Source organism: Salvelinus namaycush, chromosome 5 (assembly GCF_016432855.1).
Source record: "Salvelinus namaycush isolate Seneca chromosome 5, SaNama_1.0, whole genome shotgun sequence".
Lineage (NCBI taxonomy): Eukaryota > Metazoa > Chordata > Actinopteri > Salmoniformes > Salmonidae > Salvelinus > Salvelinus namaycush.
In genome coordinates this window covers 4,252,458-4,276,228 of record NC_052311.1, presented here as the reverse complement: position 1 = coordinate 4,276,228, position 23,771 = coordinate 4,252,458, and the positions used below count along the sequence as shown (strand labels likewise).

Sequence of the window (23,771 nt, the reverse complement as noted above, 5' to 3'; positions counted from 1 at the left end):
CAGGAACGTGACATAACCCCCCCCTTAAGGTGCGAACTCCGGGCGCACCAGCACAAAGTTTAGGGGAGGGTCTGGGTGGGCATCTGACCACGGTGGTGGCTCAGGCTCAGGACGAGGTCCCCACCCCACCATAGTCAATCCCAGCTTGCTAATCCCCCTCAGAATGACCACCCCTCTCTTCCACCCACCTAATATAGGCAACACAAAATAAAGGGACAGCTCCGGAACAAGGTAGCTCAGGACATAGAGGTAGGTGAGAATAGAGAGGTAGATAGAGAGGTAGCTCAGGATAAAGAGGTAGCTCAGGATAGAGGGGCAACTCCGGACTGAAAGGCAGCTCCGGACAGACAGACAGCTCTGGACTGAGGGGCAGTTCTGGATTAATGGCCGCTCTGGGCTGAGGGGCAGCTCATGACTGGCTGACGGCTCTGGACGCTCATGGCTGGCTGGCGGCTCTGGACGCTCATGGCTGGCTGACGGCTCTGGACGCTCATGGCTGGCTGACGGCTCTGGACGCTCATGGCTCGCTGACGGCTCTGGACGCTCATGGCTGGCTGACGGCTCTGGACGCTCATGGCTGGCTGGCGGCTCTGGCAGATCCTGTCTGGTTGGCGGCTCTGGCAGATCCTGTCTGGTTGGCGGCTCTGGCAGATCCTGTCTGGTTGGCGGCTCTGGCAGATCCTGTCTGGTTGGCGGCTCTGGCAGATCCTGTCTGGTTGGCGGCTCTGGCAGATCCTGACTGACGAATGGCTCTAGCGGCTCCTGACTGACTAACGGCTCTGACGGCTCGGGACAGACGGGCGGCTCTAATGGCTCGGGACAGACGGATGGCTCAGACGGCGCTGGGGAGACGGATGGCTCAGACGGCGCTGGGGAGACGGATGGCTCAGACGGCGCTGAGGGGACGGATGGCTCAGATGGCGCTGCGGAGACGGATGGCTCAGACTGATCCTGTCTCGCGGAAGGCTTTGGCTGCTCCTGTCTGGTGGAAGGCTCTAGCGGCTCCTGTCTGGCGGAAGGCTCTAGCGGCTCCAGTCTGGCGGAAGGCTCTGTAGGCTCATGGCAGACGGGCGGCTTTGCAGGCTCATGGCAGACGGGCGGCTTTGAAGGCTCAATACAGACGAGCAGTTCATGCGGCGCTTGGCAGACGGACAGTTCAGGCGCCGTTGGGCAGACGGCAGACTCTGGCCGGCTGAGACGCACTGTAGGCCTGGTGCGTGGTGCCGGAACTGGAGGCACCGGACTGGAGACACGCACTTCAAGCCTAGTGCGGGGAGCAGGGACAGGGCACACTGGACTCTCAAAGCGTACTATTTGCCTGGTGCGTGGTACCGGCACTGGTGGCACCGGGCTGAGTGCACGCACATCAGGACGAGTACGGGGAGAAGGAACAGTGTGTACAGGGCTCTGGAGACGCACAGGTGGCTTAGTGCGTGGTGCCGGAACTGGAGGCACTGGGCTGGAGACACGCACCATCGAGAGAGTGCGTGGAGGAGGAACAGGGCTCTGGAGACGCACTGGAAGCCTGGTGCGTAGTGTAGGCACTGGTGGTACTGGGCTGGGGCGGGGAGGTAGTGCCGGAAATACTGGACCGTGCAAGCGTACTGGCTCCCTTGAGCATTGAGCCTGCCCAACCTTAACTGGTTGAATGCTCCCCGTCGCCCGACCAGTGCGGGGAGGTGGAATAACCCGCACCGGGCTATGTAGGCGAACCGGGGACACCATGCGTAAGGCTGGTGCCATGTAAGCCGGCCCGAGGAGACGTACTGGTGGCCAGATATGAAGGGCCGGCTTCATGACATTTGGCTCAATGCCCAATCTAGCCCTACCAGTGCGGGGAGGTGGAATAACCCGCACTGGGCTATGCACACGTACAGGAGACACCGTGCGCTCTACTGCGTAACACGGTGTCTGCCCGTACTCCCGCTCTCCACGGTTAGCCTGGGAAGTGGGCGCAGGTCTCCTACCTGCCCTTGGCCCACTACCTCTTAGCCCCCCCCCAAGAAATTTTTGGGTAGTACTCACGGGATTTTCGGGCTTCCGTGCCAGACGCGTCCCCTCATAATGCCGGTTCCTCTCTCCCGTTTCCTCCGCTCTCCGAGCTGCCTCCAGCTGTTCCCATGGGCGGCGATTCACCTCCACTTTAGCCCATGGTCCTTTTCCTTCCATGATCTCCTCCCAAGACCATAAATCCTGCTTCGTGCGCTGTCCGTTCCTCCCGTTACACCGCTGCTTGGTTCTGGTTATTTGGTGGGTGGTTCTGTAACGGTACTCCTCTTCATCCGAAGAGGAGGAGCATGGATTGAACCAAGATGCAGCAGATTGTGAATACATAATATTTATTTAGGACAACGACGAAACACGGGAAAAACACTTGGAATGATACAAAATAACAAAACGAAAACGTAGACAAACCTGAACTATACGAACTTACATATAACACTAAGAACGCACGAACAGGGAAAATAGACTACACAAAAAGAACGATGTACAAACAAACCGAACAGTCCCGTATGGTGCGACAAACACTGACACAGGAGACAACCACCCACCACGAACACTGTGAAACAACCTACCTAAATATGACTCTCAATTAGAGGAAACGCCAAACACCTGCCTCTAATTGAGAGCCATACCAGGCAACCCTTAAACCAACATAGAAACAGAAAACATAGAATGCCCACCCAAACTCACGTCCTGACCAACTAACACATACAACAAACTAACAGAAATAGGTCAGGAACGTGACATGTTCAGTGTGCTGCGTGGCCGTATTGATGAAAAACAGATTCCATATGGGATGTTCAGTGGGCTGCATGGCCGTATTGATGAAAAACAGATTCCATATGGGATGTTCAGTGGGCTGCGTGGCCGTATTGATGAAAAACAGATTCCATATGGGATGTTCAGTGTGCTGCGTGGCTGTATTGATGAAAAACAGATTCCATATGGGATGTTCAGTGGGCTGCATGGCCGTATTGATGAAAAACAGATTCCATATGGGATGTTCAGTGGGCTGCATGGCCGTATTGATGAAAAACAGATTCCATATGGGATGTTCAGTGGGCTGCGTGGCCGTATTGATGAAAAACAGATTCCATATGGGATGTTCAGTGGGCTGCGTGGCCGTATTGATGAAAAACAGATTCCATATGGGCTGTTCAGTGGGCTGCGTGGCCGTATTGATGAAAAACAGATTCCATATGGGATGTTCAGTGGGCTGTATTGATGAAAAACAGATTCCATATGGGATGTTCAGTGGGCTCCGTGGCCGTATTGATGAAAAACAGATTCCATATGGGATGTTCAGTGTGCTGCGTGGCCGTATTGATGAAAAACAGATTCCATATGGGATGTTCAGTGGGCTGCGTGGCTGTATTGATGAAAAACAGATTCCATATGGGATGTTCAGTGGGCTGCGTGGCCGTATTGATGAAAAACAGATTCCATATGGGATGTTCAGTGGGCTGCATGGCCGTATTGATGAAAAACAGATTCCATATGGGATGTTCAGTGGGCTGCGTGGCCGTATTGATGAAAAACAGATTCCATATGGGATGTTCAGTGGGCTGCGTGGCCGTATTGATGAAAAACAGATTCCATATGGGCTGTTCAGTGGGCTGCGTGGCCGTATTGATGAAAAACAGATTCCATATGGGATGTTCAGTGGGCTGTATTGATGAAAAACAGATTCCATATGGGATGTTCAGTGGGCTCCGTGGCCGTATTGATGAAAAACAGATTCCATATGGGATGTTCAGTGTGCTGCGTGGCCGTATTGATGAAAAACAGATTCCATATGGGATGTTCAGTGGGCTGCGTGGCTGTATTGATGAAAAACAGATTCCATATGGGATGTTCAGTGGGCTGCGTGGCCGTATTGATGAAAAACAGATTCCATATGGGCTGTTCAGTGGGCTGCGTGGCCGTATTGATGAAAAACAGATTCCATATGGGATGTTCAGTGGGCTGCGTGGCCGTATTGATGAAAAACAGATTCCATATGGGATGTTCAGTGGGCTGCGTGGCCGTATTGATGAAAAACAGATTCCATATAGGATGTTCAGTGTGCTGCGTGGCCGTATTGATGAAAAACAGATTCCATATGGGATGTTCAGTGTGCTGCGTGGCCGTATTGATGAAAAACAGATTCCATATGGGATGTTCAGTGGGCTGCGTGGCCGTATTGATGAAAAACAGATTCCATATGGGCTGTTCAGTGGGCTGCGTGGCCGTATTGATGAAAAACAGATTCCATATGGGATGTTCAGTGGGCTGCGTGGCCGTATTGATGAAAAACAGATTCCATATGGGATGTTCAGTGGGCTGCATGGCCGTATTGATGAAAAACAGATTCCATATGGGCTGTTCAGTGGGCTGCGTGGCTGTATTGATGAAAAACAGATTCCATATGGGATGTTCAGTGGGCTGCGTGGCCGTATTGATGAAAAACAGATTCCATATGGGATGTTCAGTGGGCTGCGTGGCCGTATTGATGAAAAACAGATTCCATATGGGATGTTCAGTGGGCTGCGTGGCCGTATTGATGAAAAACAGATTCCATATGGGATGTTCAGTGGGCTGCGTGGCCGTGTTGATGAAAAACAGATTCCATATGGGATGTTCAGTGGGCTGCGTGGCCGTATTGATGAAAAACAGATTCCATATGGGATGTTCAGTGGGCTGCGTGGCCGTATTGATGAAAAACAGATTCCATATAGGATGTTCAGTGTGCTGCGTGGCCGTATTGATGAAAAACAGATTCCATATGGGATGTTCAGTGTGCTGCGTGGCCGTATTGATGAAAAACAGATTCCATATGGGATGTTCAGTGGGCTGCGTGGCCGTATTGATGAAAAACAGATTCCATATGGGCTGTTCAGTGGGCTGCGTGGCCGTATTGATGAAAAACAGATTCCATATGGGATGTTCAGTGGGCTGCGTGGCCGTATTGATGAAAAACAGATTCCATATGGGATGTTCAGTGGGCTGCATGGCCGTATTGATGAAAAACAGATTCCATATGGGCTGTTCAGTGGGCTGCGTGGCTGTATTGATGAAAAACAGATTCCATATGGGATGTTCAGTGGGCTGCGTGGCCGTATTGATGAAAAACAGATTCCATATGGGATGTTCAGTGGGCTGCGTGGCTGTATTGATGATAAACAGATTCCATATGGGATGTTCAGTGGGCTGCGTGGCCGTATTGATGAAAAACAGATTCCATATGGGATCGAATGGTGGGCTTTTGCACAGATGGGGCTCCATCTAGGGCGGGTTGGAGGACAGGACTCTGCACTCTAGTTATGAATATGTCTCCATCTGCCATATACACCCACTGTAGTGGATACACCCACTGTAATGGATACACCCACTGTAGTGGATACACCCACCGTAGTGGATACACCCACTGTAGTGGATACACCCACTCTGATGGATACACCCACTCTGATGGATACACCCACTCTGATGGATACACCCACTCTGATGGATACACCCACTGTAATGGATACACCCACTGTAATGGATACACTCACTGTAGTGGATACACCCACTGTAGTGGATACACCCACTGTAGTGGATACACCCACTGTAATGGATACACCCACTGTAGTGGATACACCCACTGTAATGGATACACTCACTGTAGTGGATACACCCACTGTAGTGGATACACCCACTGTAGTGGATACACCCACTGTAATGGATACACTCACTGTAGTGGATACACCCACTGTAGTGGATACACCCACTGTAATGGATACACTCACTGTAGTGGATACACTGAGAGCAATAGGCGGCAGAAGAGCTGAGCACAGAACTCTGAGAAATACTGCAGCAGGTAACTTCGATTGTAAACTTCATCAAATCACATACACTGCTCACACACCTGTTCACAAAACTATGTGGAGATATGGTTATCAGAGCATAACAATGTTCTATTTCACATCGAGGCTTGGTGGTTATCGAGGAGGAGTGTTGAAAAGATGTTTCACATTGAGAGAGGAACTATTGTGTCATTCACAACGGATGTAAAATAAAACTGACATGGTTGACTTGCTGTGTCCCACACCAGTGATGACTGCTCACCTCCAACGCTTCGAAGAGCACTTTGGAACCTACTTCCCAATCCGTTTCACTGTGATCCTGGCTCAGTTGACATGCCCGTAAGGGAAATCGGACAGCTAATTGATCTGTCACCGGTCACTACAGTGGAGTTTTGGTTCCTGACTCTAAGGGAATAACCTGCCGTCTCCCTCTGAGCATTAATGACGCGTTCAAAACAACGTTCAAAACAACGTTCAAATCAATCAAAACAACGTTCAAAACAACGTTCAAAACAACATTCAAAACAACATTCAAAACAACGTTCAAAACAACGTTCAAAACAACGATCAAAACAACATTCAAAACAACGTTCAAAACAACGTTCAAAACAACGTTCAAAACAACGTTCGAAACAACGTTCAAAACAACGTTCAAAACAACGATCAAAACAACGTTCAAAACAACGTTCAAAACAACGTTCAAAACAACGTTCAAAACAACGTTCAAAACAACATTCAAAACAACGTTCAAAACAACGTTCAAAACAACGATCAAAACAACATTCAAAACAACGTTCAAAACAACGTTCAAAACAACGTTCAAAACAACGTTCAAAACAACGATCAAAACAACATTCAAAACAACGTTCAAAACAACGTTCAAAACAACGTTCAAAACAACGTTCGAAACAACGTTCAAAACAATCAAAACAACGTTCAAAACAACGTTCAAAACAATCAAAACAACTGGAATCTCCGACTTCCGACTTCAGTGTGTTCAAGTCAACTGGGAAAAGACGAGCTCCGACTGGGAAAAATATATTTGAACAGTCATCCAACTCGGGAACTCATGGTTGGATGTCTTAAAAGTTCCATAAAACTCATGGTACCCTTCGCCAGCTCATATCTGTGTGAAGCTGGATTCAGTGCTCTCGTCTGGATTAATTACTGCAGTGGGCTAAATCAGGGTCACACAGAGTGTTTCTGGGTAGTCTTAAACAAATCTACTTTGAAACAAAAGTATACACCTCACACACATGGTTATGGGCTTAAGAAAAGAAAACACCTGTACCATGTCAGATATAGAGATGAGATGGATTCAATTTTGAGTTTGCGTCCCAATATTACACTTTATATACAACACAGAAGACTGAAATATTTATATTTTTTATATTTTGGGTCAGCAGGTAGCCTAGTGGTTAGATCATTGGACTAGTAACTGAAAGGTTGCAAGATCAAATCCCCGATCTGACAAGGTAAAACTCCGTCGTTCTGCCCCTGAACAAGGCAGTTAACCCACTGTTCCTAGGCCGTCATTGAAAATAATAATTTGTTCTTAACTGACTTGCCTAGTTTAAATAAAGGTAAAAAAATTAAAATATATAACAAAACTGTTTGACATTGAAACATAGTTTTTATTAATAAAAAATATGAATAACATTCCACCAACGAGGGCGTTTTTGCTCATTGACTGCAGGAAAGGGCTACAACCAAATATGGATCCAGGTTGGATGTGACAGCAGACATGAGGTGCGCCCTGTCGACCACGCCCCCTGACTTTGAGAAGCTCCGACGCGACATGCATCAAGCCACACCCATCTCATTAGTGGTGGAGAGATAAGAGATATTGGTTGTGGATAGTCAGGGTAATGTAATAGTTTGTTTAAAACGTTACATGCTTTGTTGTAAGAAGACAAAATGTCCCTAATAATCCTGTTTACACATCTGAAATCAGGCTACTGATAGAACTTTTGATAAATGCAGAATAAACATTCTACCACAGTGGCCACGATATTTTTTTACAAATACTTTTTGATTCTAAGTTTGGACATATAACGTTTGAATGTGAAAAGTGAAAACTATTTAGAAGATAGCATACTTTCAGTTTTTTCCGAACTCACTTCACTCGCGCATAAGAGGGAGGCTTGAGCTACCCACTGCTGACACATGAGCAGATCATATACATGGCGGGAACTCCAATTAAACCGTTTACTAATTAAGCTGTTTCCTTTATAATTCAAAAGATTTCTCAGAAAACCAGGTGTTTTAAACGGTGTATCCTTACTTCCGATTATGACCTCACACCGATTAAAGATAATCAGAGTAAGGTGTTTACATGACTAATGTCATACTCGACCATCGGCCATAATCAGTTTAATATCGAATTATTAGTGTGCATATAAATGTACTCATTATGTCAGACTCATTTTCAATTGGCTGTCACAGCCCCACATTACCAGTATGTGATGGTGAGTTGAGAAGACAAATCAGAAATACTGTTTGAATGTTTTTCAATTGACTGTCATAGCCCCAAATATAAAAGTAAACATTGGCTGTTAATTACATTTAAAAAAAATTCACATGGGTGGGGTCGTAAAAATGTTCAGATATCAAAATGGGGGTCGTGGGCCGAAAATAGTTTGAGAACCCTTGAACTGAACAGCGCCATAGATCACAAGATCTTTCACAACTAAAAACTCACAGTTGCGACAAAGGGAAAAGTTATGTTCTCAAGAAATACGCAGACCACACATTTTTACGTTGTTATTCTTCGGAAACCTCAGACAACACCTCGCGATCCGATACTTCTGTTCTTCTGATGTCACTCATGGAGTGTCGTGACAGGCTATGTGACAAGTCCCCTCTAAGTCTTTCTTTTCTAATCCCTCGCTCACTGTGGCAGTTGCAGTGACACGTTGTGAATGCAGTGTTTTAACTGTCACCTACAACGTCTCCGTGACTCAGACAGGCTGGCACGCACATTAGATCCAGCTTTGTAATGTGTATAGTAGGAGAGACTGGAGACACCACTCACTTTTTCTATCGAAACCTCTTTGAAAATGGTAAACAAATTGCCCGTTTTGAAAACCTCTGTAGGGAATAGGGTGTAATTTCTGATGCAGCAAGTGGAAGAGTATGGTTTGAGACGCAGCCAGGGAGTACAGTCCCTTGGACCATAGGGGTCCAGTGTAGTATTAAGGGTTAGTGTGTAGAAGACTACAGTCCCTTGGACCATAGGGGTCCAGTATAGTATTAAGGGTTAGTGTGTAGAAGACTACTGTACCTTGGACTCCTTGATCTTGACAGCGATGATCTGTTTCCTCTGGCGTATGATCTCTACAAGCTCATCACACTCCTCCACTAGCTTGGCCTCGTGCATCGCTGTGTTCACCTGGGGACAGAAGCATAGCACACTTTATCACGGTGTCCAAACTTACACAGGGTTCAAACAGCAACAACAACAACACTGTAGCTGAGACCTCGTCAACGGCTGTGTTCGCCTGAGGTAGACTTTAATATGCTGGCCAAACAAACACTTACACAGAGTTCAGATCAACAACATTGTAGCTGAGACCTCGTCAACGGCTGTGTTCGCCTGAGGTAGACTTTAATATGCTGGCCAAACAAACACTTACACAGAGTTCAGATCAACAACACTGTTTTGTGATAGCCGAGACATCACCTCAGCTTCAGGTACAGTATCTAGTTAATTTGTCATCTGTGGTTCGGGTAACACATGTTCAGATCTGAGCATGATTTATTTTTGATAAAATCATTGCACATTCAAAATAAATATTATTATACATTATAATGTATTATGAGAATGTGATATTCTGTGAACTTCAAGTGTTGTGACTCTGTATCAAACTGCAGAGTATCAAACTGTTCACCAGCTAACACCCCCGAACACTGATCATCACTCCACAAAGGTCATTACAGCAGTTAGATCCACTTAAACCTTGTTAATCACACACACACACACACACACACGAGTGCACACACACGAGCGCACACACACACACACACACACACACACACGAGCGTACACACACACACACACACACACACACACACACACACACACACACACACACACACACACACACACACACACACACACACACACACACACGACATACACACACACACGAGCGTACACACACACACACACACACACACACACGACGCACACACACACGAGCCTACACATACACACAAACTCCATTAAGTCCATAAGAACCATCTTATTAACGGTTGGTAATTAACAAGGATAATATAAATGCTCCAACATCACTGTGGATTACTGCTCAGCAACATAACATTGGCAGATTGTTCACGAGGCAGAAGAATCTTCTTATCCTCCCTGAATCACCAAATCTCATCCCACTGCCTACACCCCACTGAAACACTGAACCAGGTATATATCATCCCACTGCCTACACCCCACTGAAACACTGAACCAGGTATATATCATCCCACTGCCTACACCCCACTGAAACACTGAACCAGGTATATATCATCCCACTGCCTACACCCCACTAAAACACTGAACCAGGTATATATCACCGCACTGAAACACTGAACCAGGTATATATCATCCCACTGCCTACACGCCACTGAAACACTGAACCAGGTATATATCATCCCACTGAAACACTGAACCAGGTATATATCATCCCACTGAAACACTGAATCAGGTATATATCACCGCACTGAAACACTGAACCAGGTATATATCATCCCACTGCCTACACCCCACTGAAACACTGAACCAGGTATATATCATCCCACTGAAACACTGAACCAGGTATATATCATCCCACTGCCTACACCCCACTGAAACACTGAACCAGGTATATATCATCCCACTGAAACACTGAACCAGGTATATATCACCGCACTGAAACACTGAACCAGGTATATATCATCCCACTGAAACACTGAACCAGGTATATATCATCCCACTGCCTACACCCCACTGAAACACTGAACCAGGTATATATCACTGCACTGAAACACTGAACCAGGTATATATCATCCCACTGCCTACACCCCACTGAAACACTGAACCAGGTATATATCACCCCACTGAAACACTGAACCAGGTATATATCATCCCACTGAAACACTGAACCAGGTATATATCATCCCACTGCCTACACCCCAGTGAAACACTGAACCAGGTATATATCATCCCACTGCCTACACCCCACTGAAACACTGAACCAGGTATATATCATCCCACTGCCTACACCCCACCAGGTATATATCATCCCACTGCCTACACCCCACTGAAACACTGAACCAGGTATATATCATCCCACTGCCTACACCCCACTGAAACACTGAACCAGGTATATATCATCCCACTGAAACACTGAACCAGGTATATATCATCCCACTGAAACACTGAACCAGGTATATATCATCCCACTAAAACACTGAACCAGGTATATATCATCCCACTGAAACACTGAACCAGGTATATATCATCCCACTGTCTACACCCCACTGAAACACTGAACCAGGTATATATCATCCCACTGAAACACTGAACCAGGTATATATCATCCCACTGCCTACACCCCACTGAAACACTGAACCAGGTATATATCATCCCACTGCCTACACCCCACTGACACACTGAACCAGGTATATATCATCCCACTGCCTACACCCCACTGAAACACTGAACCAGGTATATATCATCCCACTGCCTACACCCCACTGAAACACTGAACCAGGTATATATCATCCCACTGCCTACACCCCACTGAAACACTGAACCAGGTATATATCATCCCACTGAAACACTGAACCAGGTATATATCATCCCACTGAAACACTGAACCAGGTATATATCATCCCACTGCCTACACTCCACTGAAACACTGAACCAGGTATATATCATCCCACTGCCTACACCCCACTGAAACACTGAACCAGGTATATATCATCCCACTGAAACACTGACTAGGTATATATCATCCCACTGAAACACTGAACCAGGTATATATCATCCCACTGCCTACACCCCACTGAAACACTGAACCAGGTATATATCACCGCACTGAAACACTGAACCAGGTATATATCATCCCACTGAAACACTGAACAAGGTATATATCATCCCACTGCCTACACCCCACTGAAACACTGAACCAGGTATATATCACTGCACTGAAACACTGAACCAGGTATATATCATCCCACTGCCTACACCCCACTGAAACACTGAACCAGGTATATATCACTGCACTGAAACACTGAACCAGGTATATATCATCCCACTGCCTACACCCCACTGAAACACTGAACCAGGTATATATCACCCCACTGAAACACTGAACCAGGTATATATCACCCCACTGAAACACTGAACCAGGTATATATCACTGCACTGAAACACTGAACCAGGTATATATCATCCCACTGCCTACACCCCACTGAAACACTGAACCAGGTATATATCACCCCACTGAAACACTGAACCAGGTATATATCATCCCACTGAAACATTGAACCAGGTATATATCATCCCACTAAAACACTGAACCAGGTATATATCATCCCACTGAAACACTGAACCAGGTATATATCATCCCACTGTCTACACCCCACTGAAACACTGAACCAGGTATATATCATCCCACTGAAACACTGAACCAGGTATATATCATCCCACTGCCTACACCCCACTGAAACACTGAACCAGGTATATATCATCCCACTGCCTACACCCCACAGACACACTGAACCAGGTATATATCATCCCACTGCCTACACCCCACTGAAACACTGAACCAGGTATATATCATCCCACTGCCTACACCCCACTGACACACTGAACCAGGTATATATCATCCCACTGCCTACACCCCACTGAAACACTGAACCAGGTATATATCATCCCACTGCCTACACCCCACTGAAACACTGAACCAGGTATATATCATCCCACTGAAACACTGAACCAGGTATATATCATCCCACTGAAACACTGAACCAGGTATATATCATCCCACTGCCTACACCCCACTGACACACTGAACCAGGTATATATCATCCCACTGCCTACACCCCACTGAAACACTGAACCAGGTATATATCATCCCACTGCCTACACCCCACTGAAACACTGAACCAGGTATATATCATCCCACTGAAACACTGAACCAGGTATATATCATCCCACTGAAACACTGAACCAGGTATATATCATCCCACTGCCTACACCCCAGTGAAACACTGAACCAGGTATATATCATCCCACTGAAACACTGAACCAGGTATATATCATCCCACTGAAACACTGAACCAGGTATATATCATCCCACTGCCTACACTCCACTGAAACACTGAACCAGGTATATATCATCCCACTGCCTACACCCCACTGAAACACTGAACCAGGTATATATCATCCCACTGCCTACACCCCACTGAAACACTGAACCAGGTATATATCATCCCACTGAAACACTGACTAGGTATATATCATCCCACTGAAACACTGAACTAGGTATATATCATCCCACTGCCTACACCCCACTGAAACACTGAAGCAGGTATATATCACCGCACTGAAACACTGAATCAGGTATATATCATCCCACTGAAACACTGAACCAGGTATATATCATCCCACTGCCTACACCCCACTGACACACTGAACCAGGTATATATCATCCCACTGCCTACACCCCACTGAAACACTGAACCAGGTATATATCATCCCACTGCCTACACCCCACTGAAACTCTGAACCAGGTATATATCATCCCACTGCCTACACCCCACTGAAACACTGAACCAGGTATATATCATCCCACTGCCTACACCCCACTGAAACACTGAAACAGGTATATATCATCCCACTGAAACACTGAAACAGGTATATATCATCCCACTGCCTACACCCCACTGAAACACTGAAACAGGTATATATCATCCCACTGAAACACTGAACCAGGTATATATCATCCCACTGCCTACACCCCACTGAAACACTGAACCAGGTATATATCATCCCACTGCCTACACCGCACTGAAACACTGAACCAGGTATATATCATCCCACTGCCTACACCCCACTGAAACACTGAACCAGGTATATATCATCCCACTGCCTACACCCCACTGAAACACTGAACCAGGTATTTATCATCCCACTGAAACACTGAACCAGGTATATATCATCCCACTGAAAGACTGAACCAGGTATATATCATCCCACTGCCTACACCCCACTGAAACACTGAACGAGGTATATATCATCCCACTGCCTACACCCCACTGAAACACTGAACGAGGTATATATCATCCCACTGCCTACACCCCACTGAAACACTGAACCAGGTATATATCATCCCACTGAAACACTGACTAGGTATATATCATCCCACTGCCTACACCCCACTGAAACACTGACCAGGTATATATCATCCCACTGCCTACACCCCACTGAAACACTGAACCAGGTATATATCATCCCACTGAAACACTGACTAGGTATATATCATCCCACTGCCTACACCCCACTGAAACACTGATCCAGGTATATATCATCCCACTGCCTACACCCCACTGACACACTGAACCAGATATATATCATCCCACTGCCTACACCCCACTGAAACACTGAAACAGGTATATATCATCCCACTGCCTACACCCCACTGAAACACTGAACCAGGTATATATCATCCCACTGAAACACTGACTAGGTATATATCATCCCACTGCCTACACCCCACTGAAACACTGACCAGGTATATATCATCCCACTGCCTACACCCCACTGAAACACTGAACCAAGTATATATCATCCCACTGCCTACACCCCACTGAAACACTGAACCAGGTATATATCATCCCACTGCCTACACCCCACTGACACACTGAACCAGGTATATATCATCCCACTGCCTACACCCCACTGAAACACTGAACCAGGTATATATCATCCCACTGAAACACTGAAACAGGTATATATCATCCCACTGCCTACACCCCACTGAAACACTGAACCAGGTATATATCATCCCACTGCCTACACCCCACTGAAACACTGAACCAGGTATATATCATCCCACTGAAACACTGAACCAGGTATATATCATCCCACTGCCTACACCCCACTGAAACACTGAACCAGGTATATATCATCCCACTGAAACACTGACTAGGTATATATCATCCCACTGCCTACACCCCACTGAAACACTGAACCAGGTATATATCATCCCACTGAAACACTGAACCAGGTATATATCATCCCACTGCCTACACCCCACTGAAACACTGAACCAGGTATATATCATCCCACTGCCTACACCCCACTGAAACACTGAACCAGGTATATATCATCCCACTGAAACACTGACTAGGTATATATCATCCCACTGCCTACACCCCACTGAAACACTGAACCAGGTATATATCATCCCACTGCCTACACCCCACTGAAACACTGATCCAGGTATATATCATCCCACTGCCTACACCCCACTGACACACTGAACCAGATATATATCATCCCACTGCCTACACCCCACTGAAACACTGAACCAGGTATATATCATCCCACTGCCTACACCCCACTGAAACACTGAACCAGGTATATATCATCCCACTGCCTACACCCCACTGAAACACTGACCAGGTATATATCATCCCACTGCCTACACCCCACTGAAACACTGAACCAAGTATATATCATCCCACTGCCTACACCCCACTGAAACACTGAACCAGGTATATATCATCCCACTGCCTACACCCCACTGACACACTGAACCAGGTATATATCATCCCACTGCCTACACCCCACTGAAACACTGAACCAGGTATATATCATCCCACTGAAACACTGAACCAGGTATATATCATCCCACTGCCTACACCCCACTGAAACACTGAACCAGGTATATATCATCCCACTGCCTACACCCCACTGAAACACTGAACCAGGTATATATCATCCCACTGAAACACTGAACCAGGTATATATCATCCCACTGCCTACACCCCACTGAAACACTGAACCAGATATCCTCACTAATATTGTCCCGAATGCTCAGGGATCATTTCTCTTCTGAAATCTTCCCCGTCTGTCTGATCTCCAGGCAGGCATTGGAAGAAATATATGCCTTTTATCTAAACATTTTTGAAAATCGGCATTGAAATATCGGCTATTTTGACCTCGGTGGAACCACACCACAAGAATTGAGCTCCAGTCACCAGTCACTCATAACGCCTCTAGGTGAGGACTTTCCCTAACCCTAACCCCGACATGATTCACTCTGACCTCTACTGGAAGACTTTCCCTAACCCTAACCCCGACATGATTCACTCTGACCTCTAGATGAGGACTTTCCCTAACCCTAACCCCGACATGATTCACTCTGACCTCTACTGGAAGACTTTCCCTAACCCTAACCCCGACATGATTCACTCTGACCTCTAGGTGAGGACTTTCCCTAACCCTAACCCCGACATGATTCACTCTGACCTCTAGGTGAGGACTTTCCCTAACCCTAACCCCGACATGATTCACTCTGACCTCTAGGTGAGGACTTTCCCTAACCCTAACCCCGAAATGATTCACTCTGACCTCTAGGTGAGGACTTTCCCTAACCCTAACCCCGATATGATTCACTCTGACCTCTAGGTGAGGACTTTCCCTAACCCTAACCCCGACATGATTCACTCTGACCTCTAGGTGAGGACTTTCCCTAACCCTAACCCCGATATGATTCACTCTGACCTCTAGGTGAGGACTTTCCCTAACCCCGACATGATTCACTCTGACCTCTACTGAAAGACTTTCCCTAACCCTAACCCCGACATGATTCACTCTGACCTCTAGGTGAGGACTTTCCCTAACCCTAACCCCGACATGATTCACTCTGACCTCTAGGTGAGGACTTTCCCTAACCCTAACCCCGACATGATTCACTCTGACCTCTAGGTGAAGACTTTCCCTAACCCTGACATGATTCACTCTGACCTCTAGGTGAGGACTTTCCCTAACACTAACCCCGATATGATTCACTCTGACCTCTACTGGAAGACTTTCCCTAACCCTAACCCTGACATGATTCACTCTGACCTCTAGTGGAGGACTTTCCCCTCCCAGACATGATTCATCTTGACACCTGAACCACACGCTCCTTGAGCCACCTCCCTGGCCGCTTGGTCTCTACCACTAAATCCTAGGCTGGATTAATGTTTTATCGTTCACTGGAGAGATGTATTACTCTGTTCTGACACATAATGGCAACCGAGGGAGCCCGGCCCCCTTGGCTAAAATGCACTAGCAATTTTCTGAAATGCACTGGGTAGGGTTCTTATAAGGAAGAGTTGGAGAGAGATGGCGTGGACATTAAAAAAGACAACATAAGACAATTCTAGAGTTATTATACAGTAATGAGGTGGAAGAACATGTCTAGCTACCGATGCTGGTAACGAATGAAGGATACTCATATCTCACATAGTTACTAGCTGGGTCTGATCTCATATAGCTACTAGTTGGGTCTCATCTCATATAGTTACTAGCTGGGTCTCATCTCATATAGTTACTAGCTGGGTCTGATCTCATATAGCTACTAGCTGGGTCTCATCTCATATAGCTACTAGCCGGGTCTGATCTCATATAGCTACTAGCTGGGTCTGATCTCATATAGCTACTAGCTGGGTCTGATCTCATATAGCTACTAGCTGGGTCTGATCTCATATAGTTACTAGCCGGGTCTGATCTCATATAGCTACTAGCCGGGTCTGATCTCATATAGCTACTAGCCGGGTCTGATCTCATATAGCTACTAGCTGGGTCTGATCTCATATAGCTACTAGCTGGGGCTGATCTCATATAGTTACTAGCCGGGTCTGATCTCATATAGTTACTAGTTGGGTCTGATCTCATATAGCTACTAGCTGGGTCTGATCTCATATAGTTACTAGTTGGGTCTGATCTCATATAGCTACTAGCTGGGTCTGATCTCATATAGTTACTAGTTGGGTCTGATCTCATATAGCTACTAACTGGGGAGTATCATGTTTTATTAACGATCTCAACTCTATCATTAAACCACAACAGCAGTAGCACCACGTCTCACTGAAAACACTGATATCTACTCACACACAGGGAGACAGTTTCGGCAAGTTAGTACATCTACTTTGTGCATGACACAAGTAATTTTTTCGAAAAATTGATTACAGACAGATTATTTAACTTATAATTCACTGTATCACAATTCCAGTGGGTCAGAAGTTTACATACACTACGTTGACTGTGCCTTTAAACAGCTTGGAAAATGGCTTTAGAAGTTTCTGATAGGCTAATTGACATCATTTGAGTCAATTGGAGGTGTAACTGTGAATGTGTTTCAAGGCCTACCTTCAAACTCAGTGCCTCTTTGCTTGACATCATGGGAAAATCAAAAGGAATCAGCCAAGACCTCAGAAAAGAAATTGTAGACCTCCAAAAGTCTGGTTCATCCTTGGGAGCAATTTCCAAACACCTGAAGGTACCACGTTCATCTGTACAAACAATAGTATGCACGTATAAACACCATTGGACCACACAGCCGTCATACCGCTCAGGAAGGAGATGTGTTCTGTCTCCTAGAGATGAATGTACTTTGGTGCGAAAAGTGCAAATCATTCCCAGAACAACAGCAAAGGACCGTGTGAAGATGCTGGAGGAAACAGGTACAAAAGTATCTATATCCAAAGTAAAACGAGTCCTATATCGACATAACCTGAAAGGCCGCTCAACAAGGAAGAAGCCACTGCTCCAAAACCGCCATAAAAAAGCCAGACTATGGTTTGCAACTGCACATGGGAACAAGATCGTACTTTTTGGAGAAATGTCCTCTGGTCTGATGAAACAAAAATAGAACTGTTTGGCTATAATGACCATCGTTATGTTTGGAGAATAAAGGGGGATGCTTGCAAGCCGAAGAACACCATCCCGGTGTTGGCAGCATCATGTTGTTGGGGTGCTTTGCTGCAGGAGGGTCTGGTGCACTTCACAAAATAGATGGCATCATGAGGATGGAAAATTCGTAGAAATATTGAAGCAACATCTCAAGACATCAGTCAGGAAGTTAAAGCTTGGTCGCAAATGGGTCTTCCAAATGGACAATGGCCCCAAGCATACTTCCAAAGTTGTGGCAAAATGGCTTAAGGACAACAAAGTCAAGGTATTGGAGTGGCCATCACAAAGCCCTGACCTCAATCCTATAGAAAAGTTGTGGGCAGAACTGATAAAGCGTGTGCGAGCAAGGAGGCCTACAAATCTGACTCAGTTACACCAGCTCTGTCAGGAGGAATGGGCCAAAATTCACCCAACTTATTGTGGGAAGCTTGTGGAAGGCTACCCCGAAAATGTTTGACCCAAGTTAAACAATTTAAAGGCAATGCTACCAAATACAAATTGAGTGTATATAAACTTCTGACCCACTGGGAATATGATGAAAGAAATAAAAGCTGAAATAAATAATTCTCTCTACTATTATTCTGACATTTCACATTCTTAAAATAAAGTGGTGATCCTAACTGAACTAAAACAGGGCTGGGATTAAATGTCAGGAATTGTGAAAAACTGAGTTTAAATGTATTTGGCTAAGGTATATGTACACTACCGACTTCACCTGTGTAAAAGGTGGAAGAGAGCAGAAAACAGGAAGGAGCCCCAGATAACAGTGAGGGCCTGGGTTCTTTTAAAGGTGATATTTAAACCGTTCTTGATCATTTAAATGAATGATGTATACCCATTGATTTATAGCAAGAAAATAAGCTTCCGTTTTGTTTAGTTGGGCCTTTAAAGTGAGAAGAACGGTGCAGAGAGGAGCGAAGAAGTCGTGGTGAGAGGCTGTTGTTTGTCCCAGCAGTGATTAGTGCTGGTCTCTCTTCCAGCCTGACAGATTAAACGGGATCCATGGTGAGAGGCTGTTGTTTGTCCCAGCAGTGATTAGTGCTGGTCTCTCTTCCAGCCTGACAGATTAAACGGGATCCATGGTGAGAGGCTGTTGTTTGTCCCAGCAGTGATTAGTGCTGGTCTCTCTTCCAGCCTGACAGATTAAACGGGATTCATGGTGAGAGGCTGTTGTTTGTCCCAGCAGTGATTAGTGCTGGTCTCTCTTCCAGCCTGACAGATTAAACGGGATTCATGGTGAGAGGCTGTTGTTTGTCCCAGCAGTGATTAGTGCTGGTCTCTCTTCCAGCCTGACAGATTAAACGGGATCCATGGTGAGAGGCTGTTGTTTGTCCCAGCAGTGATTAGTGCTGGTCTCTCTTCCAGCCTGACAGATTAAACGGGATTCATGGTGAGAGGCTGTTGTTTGTCCCAGCAGTGATTAGTGCTGGTCTCTCTTCCAGCCTGACAGATTAAACGGGATCCATGGTGAGAGGCTGTTGTTTGTCCCAGCAGTGATTAGTGCTGGTCTCTCTTCCAGCCTGACAGATTAAACGGGATCCATGGTGAAAGGCTGTTGTTTGTCCCAGCAGTGATTAGTGCTGGTCTCTCTTCCAGCCTGACAGATTAAACGGGATCCATGGTGAAAGGCTGTTGTTTGTCCCAGCAGTGATTAGTGCTGGTCTCTCTTCCAGCCTGACAGATTAAACGGGATTCATGGTGAGAGGCTGTTGTTTGTCCCAGCAGTGATTAGTGCTGGTCTCTCTTCCAGCCTGACAGATTAAACGGGATCCATGGTGAGAGGCTGTTGTTTGTCACAGCAGTGATTAGTGCTGATCTCTCTTCCAGCCTGACAGATTAAACGGGATCCATGGTGAGAGGCTGTTGTTTGTCCCAGCAGTGATTAGTGCTGGTCTCTCTTCCAGCCTGACAGATTAAACGGGATCCATGGTGAGAGGCTGTTGTTTGTCCCAGCAGTGATTAGTGCTGGTCTCTCTTCCAGCCTGACAGATTAAACGGGATTCATGGTGAGAGGCTGTTGTTTGTCCCAGCAGTGATTAGTGCTGGTCTCTCTTCCAGCCTGACAGATTAAACGGGATCCATGGTGAGAGGCTGTTGTTTGTCCCAGCAGTGATTAGTGCTGGTCTCTCTTCCAGCCTGACAGATTAAACGGGATCCATGGTGAAAGGCTGTTGTTTGTCCCAGCAGTGATTAGTGCTGGTCTCTCTTCCAGCCTGACAGATTAAACGGGATCCATGGTGAAAGGCTGTTGTTTGTCCCAGCAGTGATTAGTGCTGGTCTCTCTTCCAGCCTGACAGATTAAACGGGATTCATGGTGAGAGGCTGTTGTTTGTCCCAGCAGTGATTAGTGCTGGTCTCTCTTCCAGCCTGACAGATTAAACGGGATCCATGGTGAGAGGCTGTTGTTTGTCACAGCAGTGATTAGTGCTGATCTCTCTTCCAGCCTGACAGATTAAACGGGATCCATGGTGAGAGGCTGTTGTTTGTCACAGCAGTGATTAGTGCTGGTCTCTCCACCAGCCTGACAGATTAATCAGGATTCAAAAAGCAGGAAGTGTCTAAGTGCACGTCCACAAGTCACTAGAGACCTCCCTGTCCTGTCCTGCACTCCCCAGCAAAAAGACCATTGAGATCTGTTAAAATATGGATGGCTTTGGCATATGTTTCAACTAAGTACTGCAACACTCTGCCTACTGTACACATCACCAAGTCAATTATACTGTCAACACAATCTAACACACAGGCAAAAACCAACATACATTGAAACGGTTGTCAAAGAAACAACAGAGAAAAATAAATATCTCAGGAGAACAATTATCAGTTTATAAATGAGGGTATCTGTCAAACTCTAAAAGGAGATTTAGGCTGAAGGCAGTGTTGCTATGCCACCACCATAGAACCCACCGGCAGAATCACAGTCCTCTGTTTGATCATATCATCTTGGAGAGAGATAACTGGATGCAATGCAGCAACAACAGAAAAATTCAGGTCACACCAGAACTGTTGTAGCGGCCCCATGCAGCCAGTCAGTCCTCTGTTGTTGTGATGCATTATTAGTGAGCTGTGTTTCTCCCTCCTTTCTCCCTGAAGTGTTACAGAACAGAGATAAAGAACTCTTCCATCTCCTCCTAGCAGGGAGGCTTCTGGGAAGATACACACGCGCGCACACACACACACGCACGCACGCACGCACACACACACACACAGTAGGCCTGACTTTCATTAGCATAGTAAATTAGCATTACCCCACATAAGGTATACTATGCTTCTCTTCAGAATAACAAAGCCTTTCACACAAACCTCACACCAGAGAATAGCTAGCAACTAGCATCCATAGGTAAATCCTTTAGATTTTTTAAAATGAGCTTTTAACAGTTTGTTTTAACACGTTCTCTTGATGGCCAAGTCAGTCGCATAGCTAAATCATTTATTATGAATGAAAGAGGAACAGATTGTTTCTGAGCCGCATCCGTATGCAGGCAGAGGAGGACGACACCAGTTGGGAAACAGAGGAAAGGGAAGAGAGGAGGGAAGACAAACACTTTTTGGAACACTTTCCTCTCCTCAGGAGTTGATGAATAACACAGAGATCACTTAATCTGATGGTCTGAATGACTAGTTAGCTACCCTGTGGTTCTCCGGGCCCAGACTAACGGGAAATAGAGAATGCGTCCCAAATGGGACCCTATTCACTCTACAGTGAACTATGGATCCTGGTCAGCGCACTAAATAGGGAATAGGGTGCCATTGGGACTCACAGGGAGTTTACTGTTTAATAAAGGATGAATAGTGTTGAGAGGGATGGAGAGCATTAAACCAGCGTTCCACCTGTCGGCTATTACTGTCACACAGGGCTGAGGGATGGAGAGCATTAAACCAGGGTTCCACCTCAGTCGGCCATTACTGTCACACAGGGCTGAGGGATGGAGAGTATTAAACCAGGGTTCCACCTCAGTCGGCCATTACTGTCACACAGGGCTGAGGGATGGAGAGTATTAAACCAGCGTTCCACCTGTCGGCCATTACTGTCACACAGGGCTGAGGGATGGAGAGTATTAAACCAGCGTTCCACCTGTCGGCCATTACTGTCACACAGGGCTGAGGGATGGATGGTATTAAACTAGGGTTCCACCTGTCGGCCATTTCTGTCACAGAGGGCTGAGGGATGGAGAGCATTAAACCAGGGTTCCTCCCCAGTCGGCCATTACTGTCACACAGGGCTGAGGGATGGAGAGTATTAAACTAGGGTTCCACCTGTCGGCCATTACTGTCACACAGGGCTGAGGGATGGATGGTATTAAACTAGGGTTCCACCTGTCGGCCATTTCTGTCACAGAGGGCTGAGGGATGGAGAGCATTAAACCAGGGTTCCACCCCAGTCGGCCTTTACTGTCACACAGGGCTGAGGGATGGAGAGTATTAAACCAGCGATACACCTGTCGGCCATTACTGTCACACAGGGCTGAGGGATGGAGAGCATTAAACCAGGGTTCCACCCCCGTCGACCATTACTGTCACACAGGGCTGAGGGATGAAGAGCATTAAACCAGCGATACACCTGTCGGCCATTACTGTCACACAGGGCTGAGGGATGGAGAGCATTAAACCAGGGTTCCACCCCAGTCGGCCATTACTGTCACACAGGGCTGAGGGATGGAGAGTATTAAACCAGCGTTCTACCCCAGTCGGCCATTACTGTTACACAGGGCTGAGGGATGAGGAGCATTAAACCAGGGTTCCACCTCAGTCGGCCATTACTGTCACACAGGGCTGAGGGATGGAGAGTATTAAACCAGCGTTCCATTCCAGTCAGCCATTACTGTCACACAGGGCTGGGTGATGCTATGGGGATCTGCCCCAAATGGCACCATATTCCATATATAGTACACTACTTTAGGCCTTTTTCAAAAGTAGCGCACTATATAGGGAATATGTTTCCATATGGATGTATCCATACTGACAGCATTAAAGGGATACACACGAGTAAACTATATCTCTGC

The 23,771-nt window shown here is 46.3% G+C and overlaps 1 protein-coding gene across 1 annotated transcript in view; it reads right to left on the bottom strand.

Annotated features, from left to right (window-relative positions):
- LOC120048907 (probable E3 ubiquitin-protein ligase MID2) overlaps nucleotides 1-23,771 on the bottom strand; it is a 1,198,409-nt gene that overhangs the window by 1,154,773 nt on the left and 19,865 nt on the right. The window contains exon 4 of the mRNA XM_038995224.1: nucleotides 9,112-9,219. Coding sequence (XP_038851152.1) covers nucleotides 9,112-9,219 — 108 coding nt within the window. The remainder of the gene's footprint in view (nucleotides 1-9,111; nucleotides 9,220-23,771) is intronic.